The 27,594-nt window shown below is 35.9% G+C and overlaps 1 protein-coding gene across 2 annotated transcripts in view; it reads right to left on the bottom strand.

Moving 5' to 3' along the window:
* Positions 1-27,594, bottom strand: part of LOC144975227 (uncharacterized) — a 93,785-nt gene that overhangs the window by 42,527 nt on the left and 23,664 nt on the right. For both annotated transcript variants that reach the window (XM_078919112.1, XM_078919113.1), the window contains exons 3-11: positions 24,125-24,219; positions 14,165-14,287; positions 13,273-13,332; positions 6,345-6,425; positions 5,560-5,611; positions 4,646-4,759; positions 4,068-4,249; positions 2,746-2,908; positions 1,049-1,227 (exon numbers count right to left, since the gene is read on the bottom strand). In XM_078919112.1, the coding sequence (XP_078775238.1) occupies positions 1,049-1,227; positions 2,746-2,908; positions 4,068-4,249; positions 4,646-4,759; positions 5,560-5,611; positions 6,345-6,425; positions 13,273-13,332; positions 14,165-14,287; positions 24,125-24,219 (1,049 nt within the window). The remainder of the gene's footprint in view (positions 1-1,048; positions 1,228-2,745; positions 2,909-4,067; positions 4,250-4,645; positions 4,760-5,559; positions 5,612-6,344; positions 6,426-13,272; positions 13,333-14,164; positions 14,288-24,124; positions 24,220-27,594) is intronic.

The raw sequence follows: 27,594 nt of genomic DNA on the forward strand, positions 1-27,594 counted from the left end.
GATCACATAGCCGCACATTTCCTGGAAATAGAATAGAAAAGTAAAGCAGGCATACAAAATGTCAGAGAAAGAAGTGCTTTGTACTCATCCTGCACGACACTATGTGGTCTATTTATAAAAATAAAAATATAAATAAATAAAATTCCCTTTATTCATCCCAGAGGGGAAAGTTTTATCTAGGGTATATTATTCCAATGGAAAACTGGAATAGCCCAGGCGTCAGCCGCAGTGAAGCGCCGCAAATTGAACGAGGGCGAGGTGACTTGCTCAAGGCCATACAGCGCAGAGGCGGATGATCGAACTCGGTGCCTTTCGGGTACGAAACAAAGACCATACCGCTGAGCCACACTGCCCCCTCTATGACACCCGCCTTCGGATCGGAAGGTCCTGGATTCGAGTCCCGCTCTGAGCGGTGCATAGTTGAGTCCTTGGAAAAGGCTTTTTACTCATATTCTTTCATCATACTCCGGTGTTGCCTAACAGGCGTCGTGTCTCGTCCTGCATGTTAAGTGTTGCTGTTGGCTAGGGACCCATTATAAAGCAATTTGAGCACGTTTAGTGAATTTTATAAAAGTTCAAGTGTTTTCGAACAAGACCGAAATTATCTTGCGCGTATGCGTCTGTATTTCTGGTGTAAAGGTTGTAGCATTGCAACAAACTACTTTTTTGTGCTCCTAAAATGACTGCACTTTTTGTCATCATCGCTTGTCGCTCCAACACCGAACTCACTCCACAGCATCTGTGGAGCAGACTCTTAGGTTATGGTCAGTGCAGCTGGGCCCATCCTGGAATTCTCCAGTCTGCTCTGGCCATCCACATGTACACAAGCTAATCTCAGCCAGCCCCCACTTTTTCATGCTGCCAACTGTTCTCTCAATTAGCCCGTGCGCTGTTCAGTGTTATCCATTCATTCCTGCGCTTTTAAGTGTACAGGTACGATGTATTATTACGCCAGAGAAGCAAGTATTTGATGGGAAAATTAACACCCTGTGGGTACATCTTGCATCTTTTGTATCTACCCCCCCCCCCCCCCCCCCCCCCTGCTTACCTCCATCATTCTATCATAGTCGTCAGCAGTGACGTAGACAGTCTTCTCTATAATCCGACCACTCTTGGTTCGAATCTTTGTCTTGATGGCCTTCATCGCCTCTCCACTCTGCCAAGATTCGACTTGTTCACCGTCTGCAAGAGGGATGTACTTCTTGATAATCTCGTTTGGATCCATACCTGTGAAATAAAGGCAAATCGAAAAATATATGGGATTCAATTTGCCGGTCAATTGACCAAAGATTTTTAAAACATTGAGCTTGTTATATCGCGCAATATAAACTAAACGTGCTCAAAGATCTTTACAAGAGGTTCCTGGCCAACAGCAAAATTCAACATGTAGGGGGCATGACGCTGTTAGGCGATAATACCATTTTTTTTCGAACAGATACAACGCTGTTAACGGCCGGGTACTCATTTTTCAGCTGAGTACGGTGGGAGAATGTGAGCAAAGAGCCTTCTCCAATGACTCAAATATGCGCCGAGAGAGGCTCGATCCCAGAACCTTCCGATCCGAAAGGGAGTGTCACACCACAAGACCACATAGCCGCACAAGATAGTTATAATCCAGGCACGGTAGAAGGCCAACGAAGAAGTGGAAGACAATGGAAAATGTGGCTGGACAACATCAAGGATTGGACAGGATTGACGCGGTAAGAGTTGATAGAGAAGGCCAATGGCAGAGATATGTGGCACTGTTTTGTAAAGGCTGCATCCCACAATCCTTCTGACGACACTCTGGTTAAAGACAGTTTACAATTTCCTCTTGTCATAATCGATGCTTGAAGCTAAGCTAATACTGATAAATAGAGGTGCCTAAATGAGTCAATAGAATGGAGATAAAGATAAGGCCGAAACGTCGTTTGTTGTGTGTTGTTCATTCATGAGTCAGAGTTACTCCCTTTATCTTTATCTCCATAAGCGAATACTGTTTGTCCCATTAAAATGTCAAATTAGCTGATGTTACTTTTTTTCGTGTAATTGATTATTTTCAGTTATAACCCCTGAAAGGCTATTAAGGGCAAAATTAAAGCTAATGGATTATCTTTATGGTTGGATTAAGAAGCCGGGTGAATTATACTTTGTATAAACATCTGCAGTGATGGACAAAGTGTCTTTTACAGAATAACCCGTAAACCGCCGAACACCAGATTAACACTAGTTTTAAAATATGGCCAGGAAACTCGTTCTTGAAATATCAATCGATTCTATTTAAATCTATCCATATTTAAAGAACGCGTTTTTCTGGCCAAACTTTTAAATACGTGTTTTTCCAGAGTATGTCTGTTAACTGGTTAAGGCCTTGAACTTGAACTTGAATTTGAATGCAGCAAATGTATTCTAATCTTTTCAATTCTTGTACGGCTATGTAGTCCAGTGGTATGACACTCGCTTTCTGATCGGAAGGTCCTGTGTTCGAGCCTCACTCGGCGCATAGTTGAGTCCTTGGAAAAGGCTCTTTACTCACATTATCTCACCGTACTCAGGTGTAAAATGAGTATCTGGCCGTTAACAGCGTTGTCTCTGTCGGAACAAAATACAATATAGCCTAACAGGCGTCATGTCCCGTTCTACATGTAACGTGTTGCTGTTGGTCAGTGATTCCTTATGAAGCGCTTTGAGCACGTTTAGTGGATTTTGCCCTATATAAAAGCTCAAGTTATTTTTTTTCTTAAGTCAGAATGTTTTATTACGTACCTTCTTTGATCATCTTGTTATAATCATCTTCTGAGATCATTATGGTTTTCTCAATGAGACGACCTGACTTGGTTCTGACGTAGGTTTTGATCGTTTTCATCTTGGCTTCATCCCAGCCCTCAATCTGCTCACCATCCTCCGTATTTACATATTTCTTTAATATCTGTAGGACGAAAAAGAACGGACAGTAATTTATTGGAGTAATTGAAGTCATTGAGACAGGGTTTTATATAGATAGTATGCGCTTGTCTAAGAAGCTCACAACATTGCCATCCGGAAGTATAACACACAAAATTCTGTGTATACTTGAACGTTTATAGTCTGGTTAATACAGGTTAGTGAGAATTACTCATAAATGTGGATGGCAAAAAACAATAACAAAGATATGAGTGCCGCTGTTCTTTCTATAGGGTTCATGTAGCGTGAAACAGATGAGTAACAATTACTTGCTGCATTTTTGGTGGATTGCTGGTCTATGATAAAGATACCAATATGCTTAAACAGTCGTGACGTCACTTCCTTCGTAATGACGCATAGACTTAGTAACTGGTTCTAAACTATCGGAACAATGGCAGACGCCCTTGAGACGAGCATAAAAGTGTATCCAGAGGAGAAAAACATAAATCTGATCATGTTTTGACTTTTATACATTCTGATCACAAGACACGTGAAAAAGTTCTAGCCAGCATGAAGAATAATAGTACCGATTCTCTTAATTTGAACAAGCTGCTCGTTGTTGGGCGGACGTGACATCAGACTATAGAATCCTATTCTAAATTTGACCCAGTCAGTGCTGTGGACGCGTATTGATTCGGAACAGTAAAATAATCAATCATGGACAGATTGAAACCATCTCTCTCTCTCTCTCTCTCTCTCTCTCTCTCTCTCTCTCTCTCTCTCTCTCTCTCTCTCTCTCTTTCTCTCTCTCTCTCTATCTATCTATCTATCTATCTCTTTCTCTCTATCTATCTATCTATCTATCTATCTATCTCTCACACACACATATATATCTACACACACACGGTCTTTTAAATATCCCCACAAATGAAAGTCTAAGATCAGACTATTTGATCCCCAGTCGAGCATTGTCCTACCACTGATTAATCTATTCACAATATGGGTGTTCAACCATTGCAGTTCCGTTCTCGACACGTGAGAAGCGGCTCCATCTTGCTGAAAATATTGTCTTTCTCGATCCTCAATATTCGAGCACTCTCCTACCTACAAGTACCCACCAACAGTCATAAATATATATATATATATATATATATATATATATATATATATATATATATATATATATCATCTCTTCCCCTACTCACATCTTTGGCATCTTTGGTTCCAGCTTTGATTGCATCATAGTCATCTTTGCTAACATAAACCAACTTCTCTACCAATCTACCACTTTTGGTCCTAACGTAGGTTTTCACAGCAACCACTTCATCTTTATCCCACGACTCGAGACCTTTGGCTTCATCTGCTGTCAGGTATTTTTTGAGTAAATCTGTCAATATAATAATATTGTCACTATTATTAGCCAACCCATTTGAAGATTATCTTTGAGTTTATTTACACAAAGGTATCAAATTGAGAAATTAGGGAGCAGGCACTGGTGTAAGATAAATATCTGAACAAGTGTGTATGAAACGATGCCATACAAAGCAAGAAATAAATACTTATTGTACTTATTGTACAAGAAAAAAAAAACATTTGCCAGTCGAATATAACTTACCAACACACAAAACTATGTGTAACCTTGTACGTTTATAACCTGATAGGTAGAATTTAGTGAGAAGTTATCATAAAAATGGCTGGTTAAAAACAAAAATTTAGAGCTGAGTGAAGTCAATTTCGTTCCTTCTATACATCAGACTATATCATGAATGAATGATTTACTTACCCTGTACATTTTTGCCTTCTTTAAATGCCTCGTAATCTTCCTCGGACAAAAAGATAATCCTCTCCACCAACCGGCCACTCTTGGTACGGATATAGGTCTTTATTGCCTTGACACCTGATGGAAGAAGGCAGAATGATGACCATTATGTGTGTGATCTCTCTCTCTCTCTCTCTCTCTCTCTCTCTCTCTCTCTCTCTCTCTCTCTCTCTCTCTTTCTTTCTTTCTTTCTTTCTTTCTCTCTCTCTCTTTCCCTCCCTATCTATCTATTATTCTATCTATTTCTCGGGCTATCTGACTCTTTAGCATATCCCCTTTTATATTTCTACTCTCATCCTATCTATCTATCTATCTATCTATATATATATATATATATATATATATATATATATATATATATATGTATCGGTCTATCTAACTCTTTATTTTATCACCCTTTATATTTATCTGCCCTTTCACTCTCTATCAACCAATCTATCTATCTATCTATCTATCTATCTATCTATCTATCTATTTATCTATCTATCCACCACTCCCCAGTTTTCTGTCATCAACAAATATAATAACGTTTTGTCATTATCAACAAAAGGCAATAATTAGTTCCATACTGTCTGTCATAAGATTAAATTAAATAGGAGCCGTGAAGCACATAATACTACAGTTAACGAACAAAACACACAAAATGAGGGTGGATATTTCATCTTAGTATAGATAGTATGCACTTGGCTAAGAACTTCACAAAATTGTCATCCGGAAGTATAACGGACCAATACACAAAACTATGTGTAACCATGAACGTTTATAGTCTGGTTGATATAGTTCAGTGAGAGAAGGCGGATGGCAAAAAACAATAACAAAGGCCTGATTGACGTCATCTTCATTCTATCTATAAGGAACAAACAATAGCTACGACTTACGGTGTTCTTTAATAGCCTCCAACCTTAGTTGTTTGGCAATTTCTCGCTGTCTCTGAAAATATGGAAGTAAAGAATCAGAGAGTAGGTATAAATGTGAGAAAAAAAAATGAAAAGATGTGTATGCTGCAGTGTGAGACAAAGCATCTTTGTCAACAAAAATGCAACCACCAAAAAATCAGCCCTTGATCTTTTTTTTTTTAATTTTCGGGGATTTATTTTCTGAATTTTCATGCGTTTTTTGTTGGGGGGGGTTTTCATGTTATCGTGTCAAGATTTTTGAGCCCCGTTTTATTATAAACCCCTATTGTTCATTTTTTGGTTAAATTAGGGTGTTTATCAAATTCTTATAAAATATCAGTTTACTTCATTAAAAAAAATATGACATCTTAGCTCGAGACAGGCCCTAAAAGAAAGAATTCCCCTTATGATGAATATGATAGGAAATTTTGATCTGAACACGAATGTGTATGAAACGGTTCCAGACAAAGCAAGAAAGAAAAATACAAGGAAAAAAAACATCCAAAAAATATGTCTTCTTCGACTAGGGATCAAACCTCAGACCTTCTGATTACAGGTCAGACGTGCTCCAGGAAATTTTGAATTATTTTATTCTTCAACTCGGAATGAGAAGTTTCATCCATTCATTCATTCATTCATTCATTCATTCATTCATTCATTCATTCATTCATTCATTCATTCATCCCATGATCTGATAATCGTCGGGGGGATACATGGAATGCAGCTCTCACAACTTTCCGCCATTCTTCCATTAGAAGTCTACTAACCTGTATTTCAATCTGTTCCAAGAGGCATTTGACATACCAGTAGCCGTGTCTATAACCTCCTCCAATACGTATGTATTTGTGCTGAAAACAGGATAGAAATGAGATTTAAACAAATATATTTTTAACTTGAGTATATATAATATATATATATATATATATATATATATATATATATATATATATATATATATATATATATTTATATATATAGCGCAATATCCGCAAAATGTGCTCAAATCGCTATACAAAGGGTCCCTGAACAACAGCAATAAGAAATATGTTGAACGAGACATGACGCTTGTTATTCCTTTTTTTCCCCGACAGAGACAATACTGTTAACGGCCAGGTACTCATTTTGCACCTGAGTACGGTGAAAGATTGTGAGTGAAGAGTTGTTTGTTTTTTTCCAGGGACTCAACTATGCGCCTCTCTTGAAGGTAGAGAACGTGAAAAACAATGAGGTAAAAAAAAGCTAGCTCCAGATTTGTGTAACCTTGAACTTTTACAGTCTGATTAATACAATTTAGTGAGAAGTACTCATAAATTATAGATAGAATGCGCTTGGCCAAGGAGTTCACAACATTGCCATCCGGAAGTATAACGGACCAACACACAAACTCTGTGTAACCATGAACTTTTATAGTCTGGTTAACTCTTTAAGATTCAACCCGACAAAAACCGACAACGGCATAATATTCATGGGCGGGGTAGTCAAGACTGGCCTCAGTAAGTAAAATCCAATCGTTGTGAAGGAAATGACAGGCCCTGTCACTGCCGCAGGGTGTTTTCAGCTTTGATTTTTATAAATTTGCCGACAGAAAAGAAAATATGTTTCAGAAATTGCGATTTAAATCCTATTTTATTTGCGAGTGAAAATCATTGACATTGCACTTTGTTTGGTAAAAATCCGTAAAAAATTACGACTTTGGTGATGAAAAATGACTTTGAAGACAATTATTGTAAACTTTTAAAAATATTATGAATAATTTATAACTCCCTTATTTGTGGGTCGATTTTGTCATTCGAGGTATCAATTTTATTGTAATAAAGAGATAGGAACTTCAGAGTTATTTTTTCTGATGCGAAATTATTACTTTGTAATTTTAGCACCAAGAAAAATAGTCGGTAAATAAATTTGTAACACCTCTTTGATAGGCCGCCAGGGTCCGTTCGTGTAGAATTGTGAATCAAGCGTCTCAAAGTCTTCGACCAATCACAGGCTATCTATCCAGCTGGCCGAAACAAAGACGCTTCTCCCCGTCGATGTATTACGCTATTGTTATGCAAGGAATATAACACCTTATTGAGTAGGCCTAAAAGCTAAAATCTAAAAGTAAAAAATATAATTCTGAGGAATGTGAAAGTCACATTGCTGAAATCAGCTTGAAAAAAGAAGTACATTGGTCTTTGTTTCATAAAAATCGGTTGAAAACCAACTGTTTTACGAATAAATTTGATTTTAAAAATTGCTTTTGTTTATTTTAACTTTTTTTAGTAACTTTTTTTATCGGCCGATTTTCTTGATTTTTATATCATTCTTTATATCTCAATGAGACGAGATCAGTGATATACTTTGTTTGTTTCAAATGTAACTACAACATAATTTGGCTTTTTTACCTATCAACCATGCCTGGATAATTTATTCAACAACGTGGCGATGTGACGCAACTATTCCATGGCCGTCTTCCACTGCATCGACGATGATTCAATTCATTGTTGACGGCTGTTGACACGTGAGCTGCCAGAACGACCAATCGTTGAAGGGTCAAGATGCTCAGTAGCCAATCGTTCTTCGGTCAAAAAACTTAAGAACTCACGAGAACAAAAGTTTGAAATTTGGTGATGGACGGACCTATGAAATCGTTTCTGGGCGGAGTTTAGCCATGAATGACCGTAGAAAACGAAAAGGCGACTACAGATATCAAAGAGTAGGCTTATATCATCAAAGGATGACTACATGATTGACATGGCCATATAGGGAACTCATTATCTACTCCCCCAAAAAGAATCTAAACACGAGAGGGTTAATACAGTTTAGTGAGAACAACTCACAAACGCGGATGGCAAAAACAATAACAAAGGCCTGAGTGACGTCATCTGCATACTATCTATAGATGGTTTGCTAAAAAGAATAACAATGATCTGAGTGACGTTAATGTCGTTCCATAAATAGGCAGTGACGGATATTGTAAGAGTGTTAGAACAAAAAAGGAGGCCTAACAGATGACTGGGACTGTATGAAATGGAAATTTGCGTTGTTGTTTTTGTATTTATTTTAACTTGTTTTCCATTCGTTTCTTTAATTCATCAGGTGTTTTTATAGATTCACCAAGTTCAATACGCTTCACAATAATACTTGATTTAATTCCTGAACGGCAACATGAAAGCGAATTTCAATTTTATAGATAGAATGCGCTTGGCCAAGGAGTTCACAACATTGCCACACGGAAGTATAACCGACCAACACACAAACTCTGTGTAACCATGAACTTTTATAGTCTGGTTTATACAGTTTAGTGAGAACAACTCACAAACGCGGATGGCAAAAACAATAACAAAGGCCTGAGTGACGTCATCTTCGAACTATCTATACTGTTCAAATTTGACAAGTGAGGCAAAAGACAATTTACTGAGCGGAGGCCCAGTGACAACAGGTGTCAGCTAATAAAGCCATGAATACTTTTTTCACCCCATCTGGACACAAGAAATATCAAGGTAGACCATCCACATCAATTCACACTGTCCTCAATAGAGACCTAAAACGCCTTCAAAATAGCAAAGTATTAAAATCAAAGGAAGATCTTACGAAATTAGCATCCACAGCAAAAGACCGTGAACAGTGGAAGGAAATGACACGGATGATTAGAGAGGCAGCCGAGGCGTCCCGATCGGATGATTAGGAAGCAAGAGGCCTTAAGTCAGTAAGTCACTGTCACAATGCTGGTTAGCCCTCTATTTTTATACTGGTATTCTCAACAATATTCCGCACTGCCATTCGCAATTTCATACCCGAATAGAATGGGTTGATGAGTGTAAAATTCATTACTAAATAAAAGAACGCCGAAGCGAGAGTTTCGCTATCATTGTCACCCATTCTGTCCCTGACCAGGCTAAGCATCGTTTGAATTATTTTACTAAAAGAAAGTCAAACTTTCTGGCCATCAACAACTCTTAATTTTAAAATGAGTTTTAATCTATGATCCTCAGTATAGAATGAACGAAATTGACGTCACTCGGCTCTTTGTTATTGTTTTTAGACAGACATTTTTAGGAGTAGTTCTCACTAAATTAAATCATATTAATCAGACTATAAACGTTTAAGGTTACACATAGTTTTGTATGTTGTTACGCTAAATCCTGCTGGCGGATGTTGTGAGTTTTTTAACTAAACGCACAGCATCAATAAGAGATTATCGAAATAATTAACATATTCCATTAACAATCGATGATTCAAAATCATATCGATAAATATTTTGATCAATCAATCAATCAATCAATCAATATTAAAACTTTCTAATCAATCATAGTCCATCCTTTGATTTTCCACACCACCCATAAAAACCAAACCCTCTGGGAGACCATAAAATAACAATTTAATAGCCTTAAGCTTTTGACACTAGTTCAGGCTTATGGGTTTGAATTACCAGGAAGTTGATATCATGATTTGAGAAATTAGGACTCGGTCACTTGTGACTAAACTAACCGAATTCATCAAAGAAAAACAAAAGAGTCACAGGGGTGCTAAATATCATAATTTCCATAGAGGTGTCACAAGGAATTATGAAGAGAAAATGATTACTTACAGACCTGCCTCGTATTACGAAAAATATCGTAGAATTACGAATATTTAGCTCTATCTAAAGAACTGCATACACGTCTTTGACTCAATAAATCTTGTTTAACTCACTCGATCCTAGAGATTTTACTACTTTTCAAAATTGGAAAAAATGTATTAAAATTGAGCATGTACATTGATAGTTTTATTCAACTATCACTAACATGACAATGTAATAAACGAAAAACATTAACGTTGATACTACGCCTCAGAAAAATGTAATAAACAGGCATGGTGTAAAAGTTAAAGTAACCCGGATAAACTACGGATATAGTTAGGCTTAGGGTTGAGTGAGTTAAAAGGAAAGTTTAGGTCCTTGGAATCTATTTTGAGGACTTATGAGCATTTTTTTGGATACTGATGAGGGCAAATGATTATTTTGCAAAGCTAGCTATAGTGACTTTTTTTCTTTTTCTTCCCTTGGAACTACGAATTTTTGAAATGTCAAGTAAGCAGCTCTGTATTTAAATGGAAGGTGGGGAAACCCATTAGCACAATCGGCAGAGCATCCGACTCTCACCCAGTGCACGGTTTTTATTAACTCACTCAATCCTATAGATTTTTGCTACTTTTCAAAGTTGGAAAAATGTATTAAAAATGGGCATGTGCATAGATAGTTTTATTCAACTACCATTAACATGTAAAAACTGAAAACATTAGCTTTGATACTACGCCTATAATTATTTGTCCCAGAAAATTGTAATAAATAGGCACGGGGTAAAAGTAACCAGGGTAAACTGCGGATATAGTCGGTGTTAGTGTTGAGTGAGTTAAACCAGTTAACTGCCAGACTCTGCTGGAAAGATACGTATTTAAACATTTGGCCAGAAAGCTCGTTCTTCAAATATCGATCGATTTAAATAACCGTCATTTTGGAAGAAAAAATAAGATATATATATCAAACCTGGAACCTCGCTAAATTGCTAGGTTTGAGAGTTTTTGTCCAAAATCAAGGTCGTTTAAATCCATCGATATTTGAAGAAAGAGTTTTCTCACTAATTTTTAGATACGCGTTTTCTGAGGCGGCAGTGAAATAGTTAACCCTCTCGTGTTCAGATTCTTTTTGGGGGAGTAGATAATGAGTTCCCTATATGGCCATGTCAATCATGTAGACATCCTTTGATGATATAAGCCTACTCTTTGATATCTGTAGTCGCCTTTTCGTTTTCTACGGTCACTCATGGCTAAACTCCGCCCAGAAACGATTTCATAGGTCCGTCCATCACCAAATTTCAAACTTTTGTTCTCGTGAGTTCATAAGTTTTTTGACCGAAGAACGATTGGCTACTGAGCATCTTGACCCTTCAACGATTGGTCGTTCTGGCAGCTCACGTGTCAACAGACGTCAACAATGAATTGAATCATCGTCGATGCAGTGGAAGACAGCCATGGAATTGTTGCGTCACATCGCCACGTTGTTGAATAAATTATCCAGGCATGGTCGATAGGTAAAAAAGCCAAATTACGTTCTAGTTACATTTGAAACAAACAAAGTATATCACTGATCTCGTCTCATTGAGATATAAAGAATGATATAAAAATCAAGAAAATCGGCCGATAAATAAAAAAGTTGCTAAAAAAAGCTAAAATAAACAAAAGCAATTTTTAAAATCAAATTTATTCGTAAAACAGTTGGTTTTCAACCGATTTTTATGAAACAAAGACCAATGTACTTCTTTTTTCAAGCTGATTTCAGCAATGTGACTTTCAAATTCCTCAGAATTATATTTTTTACTTTTAGATTTTAGCTTTTAGGCCTACTCCATAAGGTGTTATATTCCTTGCATAACAATAGCGTAATACATCGACGGGGAGAAGCGTCTTTGTTTCGGCCAGCTGGATAGATAGCCTGTGATTGGTCGAAGACTTTGAGATGCTTGATTCACAATTCTACACGAACGGACCCCGGCGGTCTATCAAAGAGGTGTAACAAATTTATTTACCGACTTTATTTCTTGGTGCTAAAATTACAAAGTAATAATTTCGCATCAGAAAAAATAACTCTGAAGTTCCTATCTCTTTATTACAATAAAATTGAGACCTCGAATGACAAAATCGACCCACAAATAAGGGAGTTATGAATTATTCATAATATTTTTAAAAGTTTACAATAATGGTCTTCAAAGTCATTTTTCATCACCAAAGTCGTAATTTTTTACCGATCTTTACCAAACAAAGTGCAATGTCAATGATTTTCACCCGCAAATAAAATAGGATCCAAATCGCAATTTCTGAAACGTATTTTCTTTTCGGTCGGCAAATTCACAAAAATCAAAGCTGAAAACACCCTTCGGCAGTGACATGGCCTGTCATTTCCTTCACAACGATTGGATTTTACTTACTGAGGCCAGTCTTGACTACCCCGCCCATGAATATTATGTCGTTGTCGGTTTTTGTCGGGTTGAATCTTAAAGAGTTAAACCACATGAGGTGAAGTATTCAGATTTTTTACGATTCACAAGAATAGCGATTGATCAATTAATTATAATTTCGACGAAAGGTAACAGTATCGTAGAACCCTTTTCTTTTCTCTTATTGCTTACTCGTTGTATTTGGTTGTAATTAGAGTTTGGATTTGTTTGTTTGTTTTTTTTTTTTGTTTTTTTTTTTGTTTTTAATTTATTCTTGAATTGTCTTTGCTTTTTATTTCGTTTTCCATTTTGGGGGGTTTTGTATCTTTTTTGTTTGTTTGTTTGTTTATATGTTTAGTTTTGTGTTGAGGTTTGTTGTTTTGTTTTGTTTTGTTTTGTTTTTTGTTCGTTTGTTTTTCTTTTTCTTTTTGGTTTTTTTGTGTTTTTTTTTTGTTGTTTTTTGTTTTTGTTTTTTTGTTTTTTGTTGTTTTTTGTTTTTGTTTTTTTGTTTTTGTTTTTATTTTTGCTGTTGTTTTTTTTTTTTTTTTGTTTTTTTTGTTTTTTTTGTTTTTTGTTGTATTTTTATTCTTCTTGTGAGAATTAAGAAAAAGTTATATATCAATATAAATTTGGAGGTGCATGTTTATGTTCTGGATAAACAAATGCTGTCCTTTCAAAAATGTTCAGGCCTTTTAGTAAGGACTTAATCAAAGGAGAAAATCATATACAAGTAAAAACTTACCGATTCACATTTTCTGTGAGGTACTTTCAGCAAGCACTTGAGACATTCTTCTGAGGCAGGCTGCAAAAATATTGGAGATATAACAATTAGTCATAAGATTTATACAAATTATGTAAGTTGATGTTATAAATCATGCTTTGAATATTATTTCAAAAAACGTTGAGACAGGGAAGTATTTCATGACTTATCTCGTTATAATTGTTGATATAAATACATTTTCAATGGATGTTTTGCTCTCTTTTTGGGTAATATTTTTCAGTCTTTTGCAGTCTTTTGCTGACGATATTCTTGATTTTTTTTAACTTTCTTTATTTTAATCTTTTTCTCTGAAGACTTTCTATTTGAGGTTGTTTTTGTTTTGTTTGTTTTGTTTTGTTTTTTCTTTGTTTGTTGTGAAAAGTTTTTATTTGTTGATTTTTTTTTTGTTCTAGGTTTGTCTGGGGGTTTTTTGTGTTTTGTTTTGTGTGTTTTTTTGTTGTTTTCTTTTTTTTTTTTTTTTTTTTTTGGGGGGGGGGGGTTAGGGATTTAGTGTGTTTGTGTGTGTGTGTGTGTGTGTGTGTGTGTGTGTGTTTGTGTGTGTGTGTGTATTTTTTTTTTGTTTTGTTTTGTTTTTTTTTGTTACTCTTTTTACTGAATCCATTTTCTGTTTTCCTTCTCTTTTTTTTTTCAATCTCAGTTTTCCTTCACATGTTATCTATTCATTGTTTTGTTGTTTGTTTGCTTTGTTTTGTTTGTTTTTTTGTTTCTTGTTGTGTGTGTGTTTTTTTTTTGTTTTTTTTTTTGTTGGGGGGGGGGGTGTTGTTGTTGTTTGTGGGTTTTTGTTGTGTATGTGTGTGGTTTTTTGGGGGGTTTTTTTTGTTTGTTTTTTTTTTTTTTGTCTTTTTAATCTTACCGTAGGCATAAAGGGGCTGTCAGCAGCTGATCTTGAAAAGGGGCCAGGGCTCCGTCTGTGTCTTGCAGAGTAGCGGGCCCTGACAGAATTTGTAATGGCACCTTTGTTGGAGGAAGAACGACTCTGGAATAGAAAGAAAATGTAATAAGTGATCTGATGACCTGTGGTGTAATATTATTGCAATACGATCAGGGTTTTTTTTAACTCACAACATCCGCCAGCCGGATAAAACTTATCATCACAAAAAACGATATATCACATTAAACGCTTATAGTGTGAGTTAGGGCTAACCCACACCGGAGACTGACTCCGACGACCCGGCATTGCCGTCCTCTGCCGTCTTCCGGATAAAGAAGTCAAGCACGGACAAAATACTAAGAATAAAGAGAAGAGCCGCTAGACCTACGCATACCAAGTTCGAAAAAAAAACGGCAGGGGACGTCGTGTGCTTGGCATGTGTAGGTCTAGCGGCTCTTCTCTTTATTCTTAGTAAAAAAAATTTTAATGTGCCCGACGTCTTTATCCGGAAGACGGCAGAGGACGGCAGCTCCGGGTCGTCGGAGTCAGTTCGCCCTTATAGATAGTATGCGCTTGGCTGAGAAGCTCATAACATTGCCATCCGAAAGTATAACGGACCAACACACAAAACTTTGTGTAACCATGAACTTTTATAGTCTGGTTAATACAGTTCAGTGAGAATAACTCACAAACGCGGATGGAAAAATATAACAACAAAGGCTTGAGTGACGTCATCTTCGAACTATCTATAGATAGTATGCAGATGACGTCACTCAGGCCTTTGTTATTGTTTTTGCCATCCGCGTTTGTGAGTTGTTCTCACTAAACTGTATTAACCAGACTATAAAAGTTCATGGTTACACAGAGTTTGTGTGTTGGTCCGTTATACTTCCGGATGGCAATGTTGTGAACTCCTTGGCCAAGCGCATTCTATCTATACAATTAAGTGAGAAGTAATCATAAAAATAACTGGCTAAATACAAAAACTAAGATTTGAGTAACGTCAAGTTCGTTCTTTCTATACAAATCATAACATTGTCAGATTTTCTCGCCAACATCAACAAATCACCAACATATAAATAGAATGCGCTTGGCCAAGGAGTTCACAACATTGCCATCCGGAAGTATAGATAGTATGCAGATGACATCACTCAGGCCTTTGTTATTGTTTTTGCCATCCGCGTTTGTGAGTTGTTCTCACTAAACCGTATTAACCAGACTATAAAAGTTCATGGTTACACAGAGTTTGTGTGTTGGTCCGTTATACTTCCGGATGGCAATGTTGTGAACTCCTTGGCCAAGCGCATTCTATCTATAACGGACCAACACACAAACTCTGTGTAACCAGGAATTTTATAGTCTGGTTAATACAGTTCAGTGAGAATAACTCACAAACGCGGATGGCAAAAACAATAACAAAGGCCTGAGTGAAGTCATCTGCATACTATCTATAACATCATCCTTATGTCAGTTGTCTAAAAAAGGCAAAATGGTTTCAATATGTAGAGCATTGAAACAAAAATAGAAACAAAAGAGTCAACTTAAAAGACGTTCTCCGAAGGATATCATTTTTTCTTGTCCCAAAGAGGGCAGCTTAACTCTCTCTTTATCCTCTATTTTCAAAATTTTACCCGAAACTTCACACTCATCCAACACAAAAGTAGATGTTTGAAACAGTAAAGTAACGAGTGTATTCTATATTTTGTTCAGAAAAATGAGCTCTGCAACACAGTGTCGAGTTTTTATCGCTATAACTATAACAAAATGAAATCAGAACAAGAGAGTTGTTGGTTTTATATCGTAACGAATGTGGCGATTTTCCTATGGGTGTTAAGGAGAGGGTTAAAAACAGTGATTTTTATTTCAGAAAAGTAAGTGGAGCACGTACTTATGATCATAACAACAAAGAATTTTCCTCCAAAACTAATAGGCCCAGCTACCCAATCACTGCGGGGTGTACAATGAGGGGGGGGGGGGAGGGGATTCAGACGAAAACCAAAACTTCATCCCTACTTGAAATCGGTACCTTTTTGTTTGAAGCGAGTGCTCTACCAACTGAGCTATAAGGAGCCGCATTTTAAAGTCAAAATAAAATAAAATAAATAAAGTTAAAATTCCCTTTATTCATCCCCAAGGGGAAATTTGTCTTTAGGGTCTATTCCAAGGGAAGACTGGAATAACCCAGGCGTCAGCCGCAGTGCAGCGCCGCAAAGTGAGCTAGGGCTAGGTGACTTGCTCAAGGCCACACAACGCAGCGGCGGGTGCTCGAACTCGTTACCTTTTGGGTACGAAGCAAAGACCGTACCACTGAGCCACGCTGAGGACAATAATTCCAAATTTTAACTATTTTGTAATTTACAAAACAAAAATCATTTTCATGTATAGATAGAACGAAGTTGACGTCACTCGTGTCATTGTTATTGGGTGTTTTTTTTTTTTTTTTTTTTTGTCATCCATGTTCATGAGTAACTGTGACTAAACTGTATTAACCAGACTATAAACGTTTAAGGTTATACATAGTTTTGTGTTTTGGTCCGTTATACTTCCGGATGGCAATGTTGTGAGCTTCTTAGCCAAACGCATACTATCTATAAAGACATGTTATTTTACCTTAACATTTGTATTTTAACCTTGAGATTAACTTTTAAGTAACCGGTTCACACTGACATAATACCGTTTCGAGACAATTGGTTACAAATGCCAGATGAGACCAGCCATGAGTTACACTCTTGATTCTTTATATAGCGCAATATCCACTAAACGTGCTCAACGCGCTTTACAAGGGGTCCCTCACCAACAGCAACACGTAACATGTAGAACGAGACATGACGCCTGTTAGGCGATATTATATTTTTTTATTCGGACAGAGACAACGCTGTTAGGTATTCATTTTACACCTGAGTACTGTGAGAGAATGTGAGTAAAGAGTCTTTTCCAAGGACTCAACTATGCGCCGAGCAAGGCTCGAACCCAGGACCTTCCGATCCGAAAGCGAGTGTCATACCACAAGACCACATAGCCGCACAGGGTTCTAAGTTGACTGTTTGCTTTCTTCTAATCGACAACAAACGTAAGAGTTGTGTTGTTTTTCTTGTAGGTGTTGGACTGACGCCCACCGGTCTAGTCATAATCCGATAGCAGTTATACATGGTATAATATTTTCCACCGTGCCGTTCTTATAGTTGACAAGTAATAGTTATCTAATCTTTGAACCAGTAAGAGAAAAGTGCATAGTGCTTTTATAGTAGATATAGTCGGTTATAGTCGCTGTCTTTACAGTGTGTATCTAATAACAACTATCATTACCACAAAAAACAACGACGCTTCTTCTTCTTCTTCTTCTTCTTCTTCTTCTTCTTCTTCTTCTTCTTCTTCTTCTTCTTCTTCTTCTTCGTCTAATTGCTGGAGAGACACATATTTACAAATTTGGTCAGAAAACTCGTCCTTCAATTATCGATCGATTTAAATGACCCTCATTTTGGCAAAAACTTTCAAACCGCGCGAAGTCTTCATTAAACTCCCAAGTTTGAGAGTTTTGCCAAAATGAGTCATTTGAATCAATCGATATTTGAAGGACGAGTTTTCTGGCCAAATATTTGAAATACGTGTCTTTACAAAGTACGGAAGTTAACTGGGTTTTTTTTTCGTTTGTTGTTTTTTGTTTTGTTTTTTTGTTTGTTTTTTTTTTTTTGTTGGTTTTTTTTTTTTTAGTTTAGGGGGTTGGAGGGTTTGGGGGGGGGGGGGGGGGTGTTTGGTTTGGTTTTTTTTTTTTATTTTGTTTTTTGTTTTTTTCTTTCTTTTTTTTTGGGGGGGGGGGTTGTTTTTTGTTGTAGCCTAATTTGTTTTTCTTTTTTAAACTAGCATTGAGTTGATCCAACGCACTACTACTGCTCGTCACTTGGTGTGCTAAACTTTGCAAAATTGAATTTAAATCCTTATCTTTTCTTTTTTTTAAAATACGTTTTTACCATGCTATTATCTTTGCGTCATACCCATAAGGTACCGAGTTCAACTCTCCGCCGCGTTTTGTGGCGTGATGTAAAATACATCGCACTCAATCACGTTGCAGCATTGCACTGCGCACAGCCGTTTACTGCTTTCACTTTAGTTCGACAGGTAAAGTTTGCCGGACGCTAGTTCATAACAGATGGCGAGTCACGGCCTGTGCCGAAAGGGAGACTGAGCAATTTTTCCTATTTTGATGATTTTTTTCTCAAGTTCAAAGTAGCGTAGTAAAGATGCAATTAGATGTAGCAATAAGATATTTTAGAGTCATAACAAGTGGTTTACATACTTTTATTTGATATAATTTTAGTAGATCATTTGGGATTAGATTTTATAGGAAATAACCATAAAAATGGGTCAGAAATTTTAATTACTTCAAACGATATAATAAAAAATTACAGTTATCTGAGTTTATACAAATAAATGAGAAATACTGCAATAATCATCAATATTCACAGAGTAGAAATATATAATCAAAGTCGTTTTGTAATGAAGCATTGTTGAGATATCCGCTCACCTGTACAGCAATATCCTTTTTTGACAGCAATAAAAAAATTTCGTGATCACCGAATTGTAGGGCTTTGTTGATCAAATGATCAAAACGAACTGGTTTTAGTAATGGCAATTGACAATTCTTAGGAAAAGATATGTAATATGCATTCCTTTGACGTTTGTATAGATGTAAACTATATAATAATAATAATAATAATAATAATAATAATAATAATAATAATAATAATAATAATAATAATAATAATGATGATGATGACGATAATAATTACAATAATAATAAGGATAATAATAATAATAATAATAATAATAATAATAATAATAATAATAATAATAATAATAATAATAATGATGATGATGATGATGATGATGATGATGATGATGATGATGATGATGATGATGATGATGATGATGATGATGATGATGATCATTTTCATGAAAATAATATAGTGGCTATCACCTAAACGCCTGCTAATTTTGGAAAAACGCATTAATTTCTCTTTAAAATAGCTTTCGAAATGCCCGTTTTAAAAAAATGGAATTCGCCTATAATATGTCCCCCTGACAGAAAGGAATTAAAAATAGAAAGAAAGAAAGAATAAAGAATTTTACTGAATCATTTGCGGCCAAAGAATTGACTCATCGCCTCCGAGAGTTTTATTTAACTTCCCAACGCCCCAAATTACTATCATTCATTCAATATAATTTACTCCTCCCCACTCCACGCTCTCCGGCACTGTCCTTCCATGTCCCTCAAACTGCTTTCTTTCCATGGAGCGTCCAATCAGCTTTTTACAATTGCCCATTTCCAATTGGCTGCTGAATAAGGACAATTCTAATTTCAATTGTCCACCACTCGGTCATCAGCAAAGTCAAGAAAGCTCCTCCTACTCAAATCACACATACCCACGAATATGATAGGCCTTGTAGACCAGTCACTGGTCTTTGATGTTACACAACCATCCGCCAGCTTTGATCACATCGCTTTTGATGATGTCACTCAATATCTATCTTCTTCTCTCAACCCCGTTGACTGTACCGCGAGTCAACATAAAAGAATGTCGCGGTGAGGTGCGAATCGTGAAGATGGAATGACGTAGCTGTGTTAAAGTTATAGGTTCAAAGTTCAATGGTCAGAGAGAACTGATGAGAGATTAAACTGAGGTGGTAAAATGAAAATTAGTTCGTGGTAAAACGTTGCATAAATTAGTTTTATGTTATGTACACAAACACACACACACACACACACACTTACTCTCTCTCTCTCTCTCTCTCTCTCTCTCTCTCTCTCTCTCTCTCTCTCTCTCTCTCTCTCTCTCTCTCTCTCTCTCTCTCTCCAGTGCTGCGACAAAAAAAAAAAAAAGGACGCCGACCAGATAGCTAATACTTTAAAATGGAAATTTGTTGAAAATGGTCTGCTTATTGAACAACCGAAGCATCGTGGATAACAGAAATGATCATTGTGAATCAGTTGAAACACATGATATCGATGTAATACTAATACTAGTAATAATCATAAAATATCAGTGTATTTATCTTACTCTTGATCACCACTGTAATAATAACAATATTATTATTATTGTTAATAATAATAATAATAATAATAATAATAATAATAATAATAATAATAATAATAATAATAATAATAATAATAATAATAATAATAATAATAATAATAATAATAATAGTAGTAGTAGTAGTAAAAAATAAATAATATCCATTTTTTGACAATAAAAAATCGTGATAAACGCATTGAAAAGGACGGAAAGGGGGGGGGAGGATTAATGATCAGATAATCAAAATGAACTGTTATTTTAAAATAAATTGACAATCATAGGTAAAAATAAGTTATAAGTATTCCTCTGAACTTTGTATAGATCTTAACATATTTTTATACTTTTTATTAACGTACGTAAAACCTCACGATTATTTTAAGGAACAGCTGATTGTTACATGTCACAGAAACAGCATCTAATTAATCAACCAACGTTCTGTTTTCTTTTTTTTTTTTTTCACCGGTGGAACTTCACTTGCTAATTCTGGAGCAGTTTGCATGAAATGTTTTTTGACCACATATCTCATTTGAGCCCTTTCACAGCTTATTCGGCAGAGTCCATTTGCATTGAGACAATGCTTGTTTTCAGTATGACCATTCATCTGAGTAAAGAAAAAAATCATTAGTTATTATTGATATTGATGATGATGATGATGATGATGATGATGATGATGATGATGATGATGATGATGATGATGATGATGATGATGATAATAATAATAAGAAGAAGAAGAAGAAGAAGAATTGTAATAATAAGAGTTATAATAATATTATTGATTGTTAGTAATAATACGATAGTGATCGCCTAGATGCCTGCTAATAATAATAACGTAATACTTTTCCTTTAAAATATAGTTCTAAATGCCCGTTATTCAAAATGGAATCCGCCTATATACCCACTCTGAAATATTTTTAGCAAAAATAAGATAGAGAAAGAAGTTTACTGTAGCATTTGCGGCCAAAAAATTGATTTATCACCGGTCTGCGAGAGTCTTATTTGACACCTAGACAACGCCCCAAATTACTTTCAATTCATTTCAAATTTACTCCACCTCTCCAGAAATTTCATCCCATGACATCCAAACTGCTTTCTATCCATGGAGTGCCAATCAGATGTTTACAATTACCAATTTCCAACTGGCTGCTGAAAAAGGACAATTATAATTTCAATCGTCCACCAGTCGTTCATCGGCAAAGTCAAATAAGCCCCTCCCACTCAAATCACATATCCCCTCGAATGCTCGGCATTGTAGCGCAGTCCACATGGCCTTTGAGGTTACACAATCATCCGCCACCTTTGATTACATCGCTTTTTGATGATGTCATAATATATCTATCTACCCTCTTTTCTCACGCCCGTTGACTGTATCAACGGGCGATGTAGAAGAATATCGAGGGAAGGTGCGAATCGTGAAGACGGAATGGCAAATCGGTGTGAAAGTTATAGGTTCAAAGTTCAATGCAATAAAAATCGTTCCGTGCTAAAAATGTGCGTACATGAGTTTTATACACACACACACACACACACACACACACACACACGCTCTCTCTCTCTCTCTCTCTCTCTCTCTCTCTCTCTCTCTCTCTCTCTCTCTCTCTCTCTCTCTTCTCTCTCTCTCTCTCTCTCTCTCTCCTCTCTCTCTCTCTCTCCCTCTCTCTCGTGTGTGTGTGTGTGTGTGTACTACTACTACTACTACTACTACTACTACTACTACTACTACTACTACTACTACTACTACTGCTGCTGCTGCTAATACGATTACTACTATTACTGCGCTATCATCATCAACATCATCATCATCATCACCATAAAACAACAACAACAACAACAACAACAACGTTATCATCACCATTGGACTCGTGTTCTTATGTCTCTGGAGTTTGTCTGAATACGGGACTATTTTGTTAGCCAACAAAGAATTAGACAAGGTGTGTTTACACATTCATTGTGCAGAAACCTGTCATTACAAATCGGTGAAATAAATGCTATATTAAAAGTAGATTATTACTCTTGTATTTACTACCATGTGTTAGGGTAACAAAACTCAGATAACATCAATTTGAATTTTTTAAACAATTCAAAATATTTTTCAGGTTAATTTTAAATAGAAAAATATACATGTTTCAAGAAAGAATAAAGTATACTCACCATTTCTTGATATCAATGAAAATAATTGCGTCTTGAAGATGAAAATGTGGCCGTTATATCCATATAAAATAGAAAAATATAGAAGAAGTGTATGGTCAGCAATTGCAGTGTAAAAATGTCGATTTTACGAAATCTGTCCTATAGCCTGACTGACAATGAAATCCAAGCGGTGCATTCTACCTGCAGGGATAAATATAGGCCAGTTTTCACGTTCTGGACATCTGTTATGACGTAACCACACGGTGGTCTCCCCGTCATCGACGGTGGGTCGTTCCCATTGAGGGTGAGGCGGTAGTAAACTAAAGTGAAAGATTTCTAGTGTAATAAACGGCTGTGTGCGCTGCGGCTAACTCCGGTGTTTCCTAGGGACATCTCGCTACCATTTTTGATGTGTTACGACTAAATCAAAAGTGGGCTAACCCATACCAGAGACTGACTCCGACGACCCGGCACTGCCGTCCTCTGCCGTCTTCCGGATAAAGACGTCAGGCACGGACTAAGTATAAAGAGAAGAGCCGCTAGACCTACCCATACCAAGCACCCGACGTCCTCTGCCGTGTTTTTTGGGGGGGTTTTTTGTTGTTTTTTATTTGTGTTTTTTTTTTTTTTTTTTTTTTTTTGTGTGGTTTTTTTTTCGAGCTTGGTATGGGTAGGTGCAGCGGCTCTTCTCTTTATTCCTAGTATTTTGTCCGTGCCCGACGTATTCGTTAGGGGAGGGTATCCGGGTCACCAAAAGGTCACCGATGCTTTAGGTTTTGAGAAGTCAGGTCATCGACGACTGAGAAGTTCCCGACCTCCACTTAGTTCTCGATGCTTTTCTCGTCTCGAGAATCTTGGTCATCGATGCTTCTCGTATTGAGTCCCGAGTCCCGAGTCTCGAGACTATACTGCGCGAGCGACGCACGCGTTACTAACAATGTGTACTATCTGCATTGTTCACCCCTCTCTCGTCGGCGATGATTCCAGCAAAGCTCGAGACTTTTTTGCGTCTCGATGCTTTTTTGAGTCTCGAGACTCATATTTTAAAAATATTTTAACAATAATTTTAACAAAACACAAACGTCGTAAATAGATCAAAATGGTTATAGGTATCAATGTTTTATTATTATACAAAGTGAATTTATTTAATGTATTTTAAGTTTTAATACAAAAAAGCAATCCAAAGCTCAGTTGAAGTGCTACTTCTCGGGAATTCCCGACTTTTCCTTGGTCATCGAGTTCGGGAAGTTTTGAGTGTTGGTGGCCGATGACTTGAGGTATCATCGAGACTTCCGCTCGACACTAGTATTCGTCCGGAAGGATCGTCGGAGTCAGTCTCCGGTGTGGGTTAGCCCGAAGGAGTCTTTGTGTTTATTTTCCAAATGAAAAAAAAATGCGACTTCTTCTTCTTATTATTATGGTTATTATTATTACTATTATTATCATTATTATTATTATTATTATTATTATTATTATTATTATTATTATTATTATTATTATTATTATTATTATTATTATTATATATTATTATTATTATTATTTTATTATTATTATATTATCATCATTACTATCAGTATTATTATCATCATTATTCCTACTATTTTAATTACTTTTTTTCGCCTATTACAAGAGCTGTAACTTAACAATAATTGCCTATTTGGACAATAAAGATTATTATTATTATTATTATTATTATTATTATTATTATTATCATCATTATTATTATCATTATTATGTTACTCACTGTGTAAGGTGGTGCATGTCGAAGGGAGGGAAGGTGGTTGTAAGAACGGGCAATTCCCTGGGGTCGGGGAGATGGCTTGTTGAATTTGGCCACACCTGTTTAAAGAAGAAGAGAAAAAATGATTATGATTGTAATTGTAAATGTGAAACCTTCATGATTAGAAGAGAGAAAATGAATTTTATTGTTATCAAATTACAATGACGATGATGATGATAACAATGATGATGATGATGATGACGATGATGATAACGATGATGATGGTGATGATGATGATGATGATGATGATGATGATGATGATGATGATGATGATGATGATCATGATGATGATGATCATGATGATGATGATGATGATGATCAAGGGCTCTGGTTCCCCTTGTAAATACAACAATAATAAATTAACTTGATATCAGTTAGAACTTACTGAAATAACTTTTAAAATAGCCTTAACCAAAGGATAACGATCAATTATGAATGTATTTTTTAAGCTATAGAAACCAGGGGTCAGCGTGGCTCAGTGGCACGGTCTTTGATTCGTATCCTAAAGGTATCGAGTTTGAATACCCCCCCCCCCCCCCCCCCCCCCCCCCCCCCCCCCCCCCCCCCCTCCCCAGCAATAGACCCTGGAGACTAATTTCTCCTGTGGGATAGATAAAAGGATTTTTTTTTGTATGTGATGTTTTAATTTTTTATTTTTTTTTTACTAAACTCCGGTTCCAAGGGCGGCTAGGTGGTCTATTACTTTTACACTCGCTTCCGGATCAAAAATTCCTGGGTTCGAGACTCGTTCGGCGCATAGTTGAGTCCTTGGGAAAGACTGTTTATTGACATTCTCTCACCATACTCAGGTGTAAAATATTATTACCTGGCCGTTAACAGCGTTGTCTCTGTCGGGGAAAAAAAGTATAACATCGCCGAACAGACGTTATGTCTCGTTCTACATGTCACATGTTGCTGTATGGTCAGGAACCCCTTGTAAAGCGCTTTGAACACGCTTAGTTGGATTTTTATTGCGCTATGTAAAAGCTCTGTTTTAAGGGCCTTTTGGTTATAAACGACAACTTTTTAAGTAACTTGATACCTGAAAGAACCATATAAATATTTATTCAAGTTCGATGGGTCGAGATGACCTGTTCCCAATGCACAACATTCGGGTTTGTAGTTTATTAACCCTTACGAGCGGTTCTGATTTACAATGACAAAACTACCGTTTTACATTTTGATCATAAAACGATTAATTCGTTTATTAATAATCTAAATGAATTAGAATTACCCAAAACCTGTCAAAAAGACTTCAACGTGAGATTTCATTAAACGATTCTTTAAGATTTCAAGTCTGTTTTTGTTGTTTTTTTTAAATAATAATAATATTAATAATAATAATAATAATAATAATAATAATAATAATAATAATAATAATATAATAATAATAATAATAATAATAATAATAATAATAATAATAATAATAATATAATCTTCTTCTCAAAAAAAATGGCAAGTTTTCATTTGGTTTACAATGTTTCAAATTAAAAATACAGTACAAAGATAGACAAAAAAATACATTAATAAAATAAGTTGGGAGATATCTTAATATATCGTTATCTCAATTCAAAGTTTCTCAGACAAAATATCTAAAAAGGTGTTTTGTCATTTTACATCAGATAGCAGACGAAGTTTAAAGAAGTTATTGACCTTCTGGTTGCCACTGCTGTTTGTGTTGCGGTCTTTTCACAGGTTATGGATTGCTTGAATCCTTGAAACTTTAAACGATAGATTTAAAGATCGCATTCGTTTGTTGTCGAAAGGCTCTATCTGAAATATTAACTGTAGATTTCCAATAATTCAATAATATGTGGATAACTAAAAATTTGAATAGATATTATAATTTTATCTAGAGAGTCTACGAGTGCGGAGCTTTTCCCAGTTTATGCTGCGCATTGCGCCTGTCCACGATAATAGATCAGTTAAGCTTAAGGCAAACCGAAATTATAGATCTTACAAGTGGCGAACAAAAAAGAAAATACGATTTACTTCATATTAGAAAAAAGATAATACCGTTTTGGGCTTAAATTCATTTTCAGCCAACAAAGATAATATTACACGTTACGCTAATATTTTTTTTAAGTCTTTAAAGATGATAATTTTTGAAAAGGAGTTTGGGTAAAGGAAAAGAAATCCATAATAAATAATCAACTATTGCGTTATAAATTTATTTGGATTGAAGATAGATATCAATTTTTTTAATCTAAAATTATATCGGGAAAAAAAAAATCATTTTGATTATAATGCCAGATTTTAAATGAATTTGTATAATGAATTTGTATAATGACTTTTTATATCGGAAAAATTATTTTGATTATAATTTTTTTTTTTTAATTGAGATTTTATATAGCGCAATATCACTAAATGTGCTCAAATCGATTTACAAGATTTCAAATGAATCTTTATAATGACTGACTGTGTGCATTCGCTTGTAGTTACTGCCTTTTATAATAAATTTAAAGAAATAAACAGAGCCAGAAGTGTTGTCAATTTAACGTATTGACTTATCAATGCGGCGGTATGAGTGTGTGTGTCAAAGACAGAAAGCCGTTTAGTTTAACGGTATCTTCTCGATTGACGGCTCCAGATAACGGTACAGACACCATTGATTTATATACAATGTATTAAACGGAATTGGAACTTGATAACAATAATATATTATAGGCTTGATGTCGTTTATGTGAACTGTGTGTACATATAAATTAATGTAGTCTAAACACGCAATATGGTGTGTAGGTAATTTATTGTGCTATACACATTATATATGCATGAGGTCTAGATAGGTGATAAGTGATAATGCGTAGCGTCTGTTTGACCTTAAGATGAGGTTCCCTCGAGTAAGATGAGGTTCCCTCGAGTTCGAGATCTTGTTTAGGCGCCATGACTTGCAATTTGCCCCTGGGAAAGACATGCTAGAAGAAACTTTCTCCAATCTGTCAAATACAGGCATAGAAGATATTTTGAGGTCTTACTTGTATAAAATAATGTATTTGTCTAAACTTCGATACTATAAGCGTCTTGATATCTATGTGGTCTTTTGATGACACTCGCCTTCGGATTGGAAAGTTTTCGGTTCTAGCCCCCCCCCCCCCCCCCCCCCCCCAAATGGCATAACAGATGTCGTATCTCTTTCTACATGATAAATGTTGCTGTTGGCTATAGATCCCATATAAAGTGATCTTTATCTTGTTCCAGTGCCTGCTCCCTAATCTGTCACTATCAGAAACTGCTGAAAGCCAAAATGTTGTGATTATAGAAAATTACCTTTAAATTCTATTTTTAGTTTTTTAAAATGTAATGGATAGGATGTTATCTTAAGAGTCTACGAGTGCGGAGCTTTTCCCAGTTTCTGATGCTCATTGCGCATGTCCACAACAAATATTCCAACATTATACCGTGCCGAATATTTTTCTACCGTCGATCTGTTGTTT

Source organism: Berghia stephanieae, chromosome 6 (assembly GCF_034508935.2).
Source record: "Berghia stephanieae isolate SIO BIC M18660-M18661 chromosome 6, UCSD_Bste_1.3, whole genome shotgun sequence".
NCBI classification, from domain to species: Eukaryota; Metazoa; Mollusca; class Gastropoda; order Nudibranchia; family Aeolidiidae; genus Berghia; species Berghia stephanieae.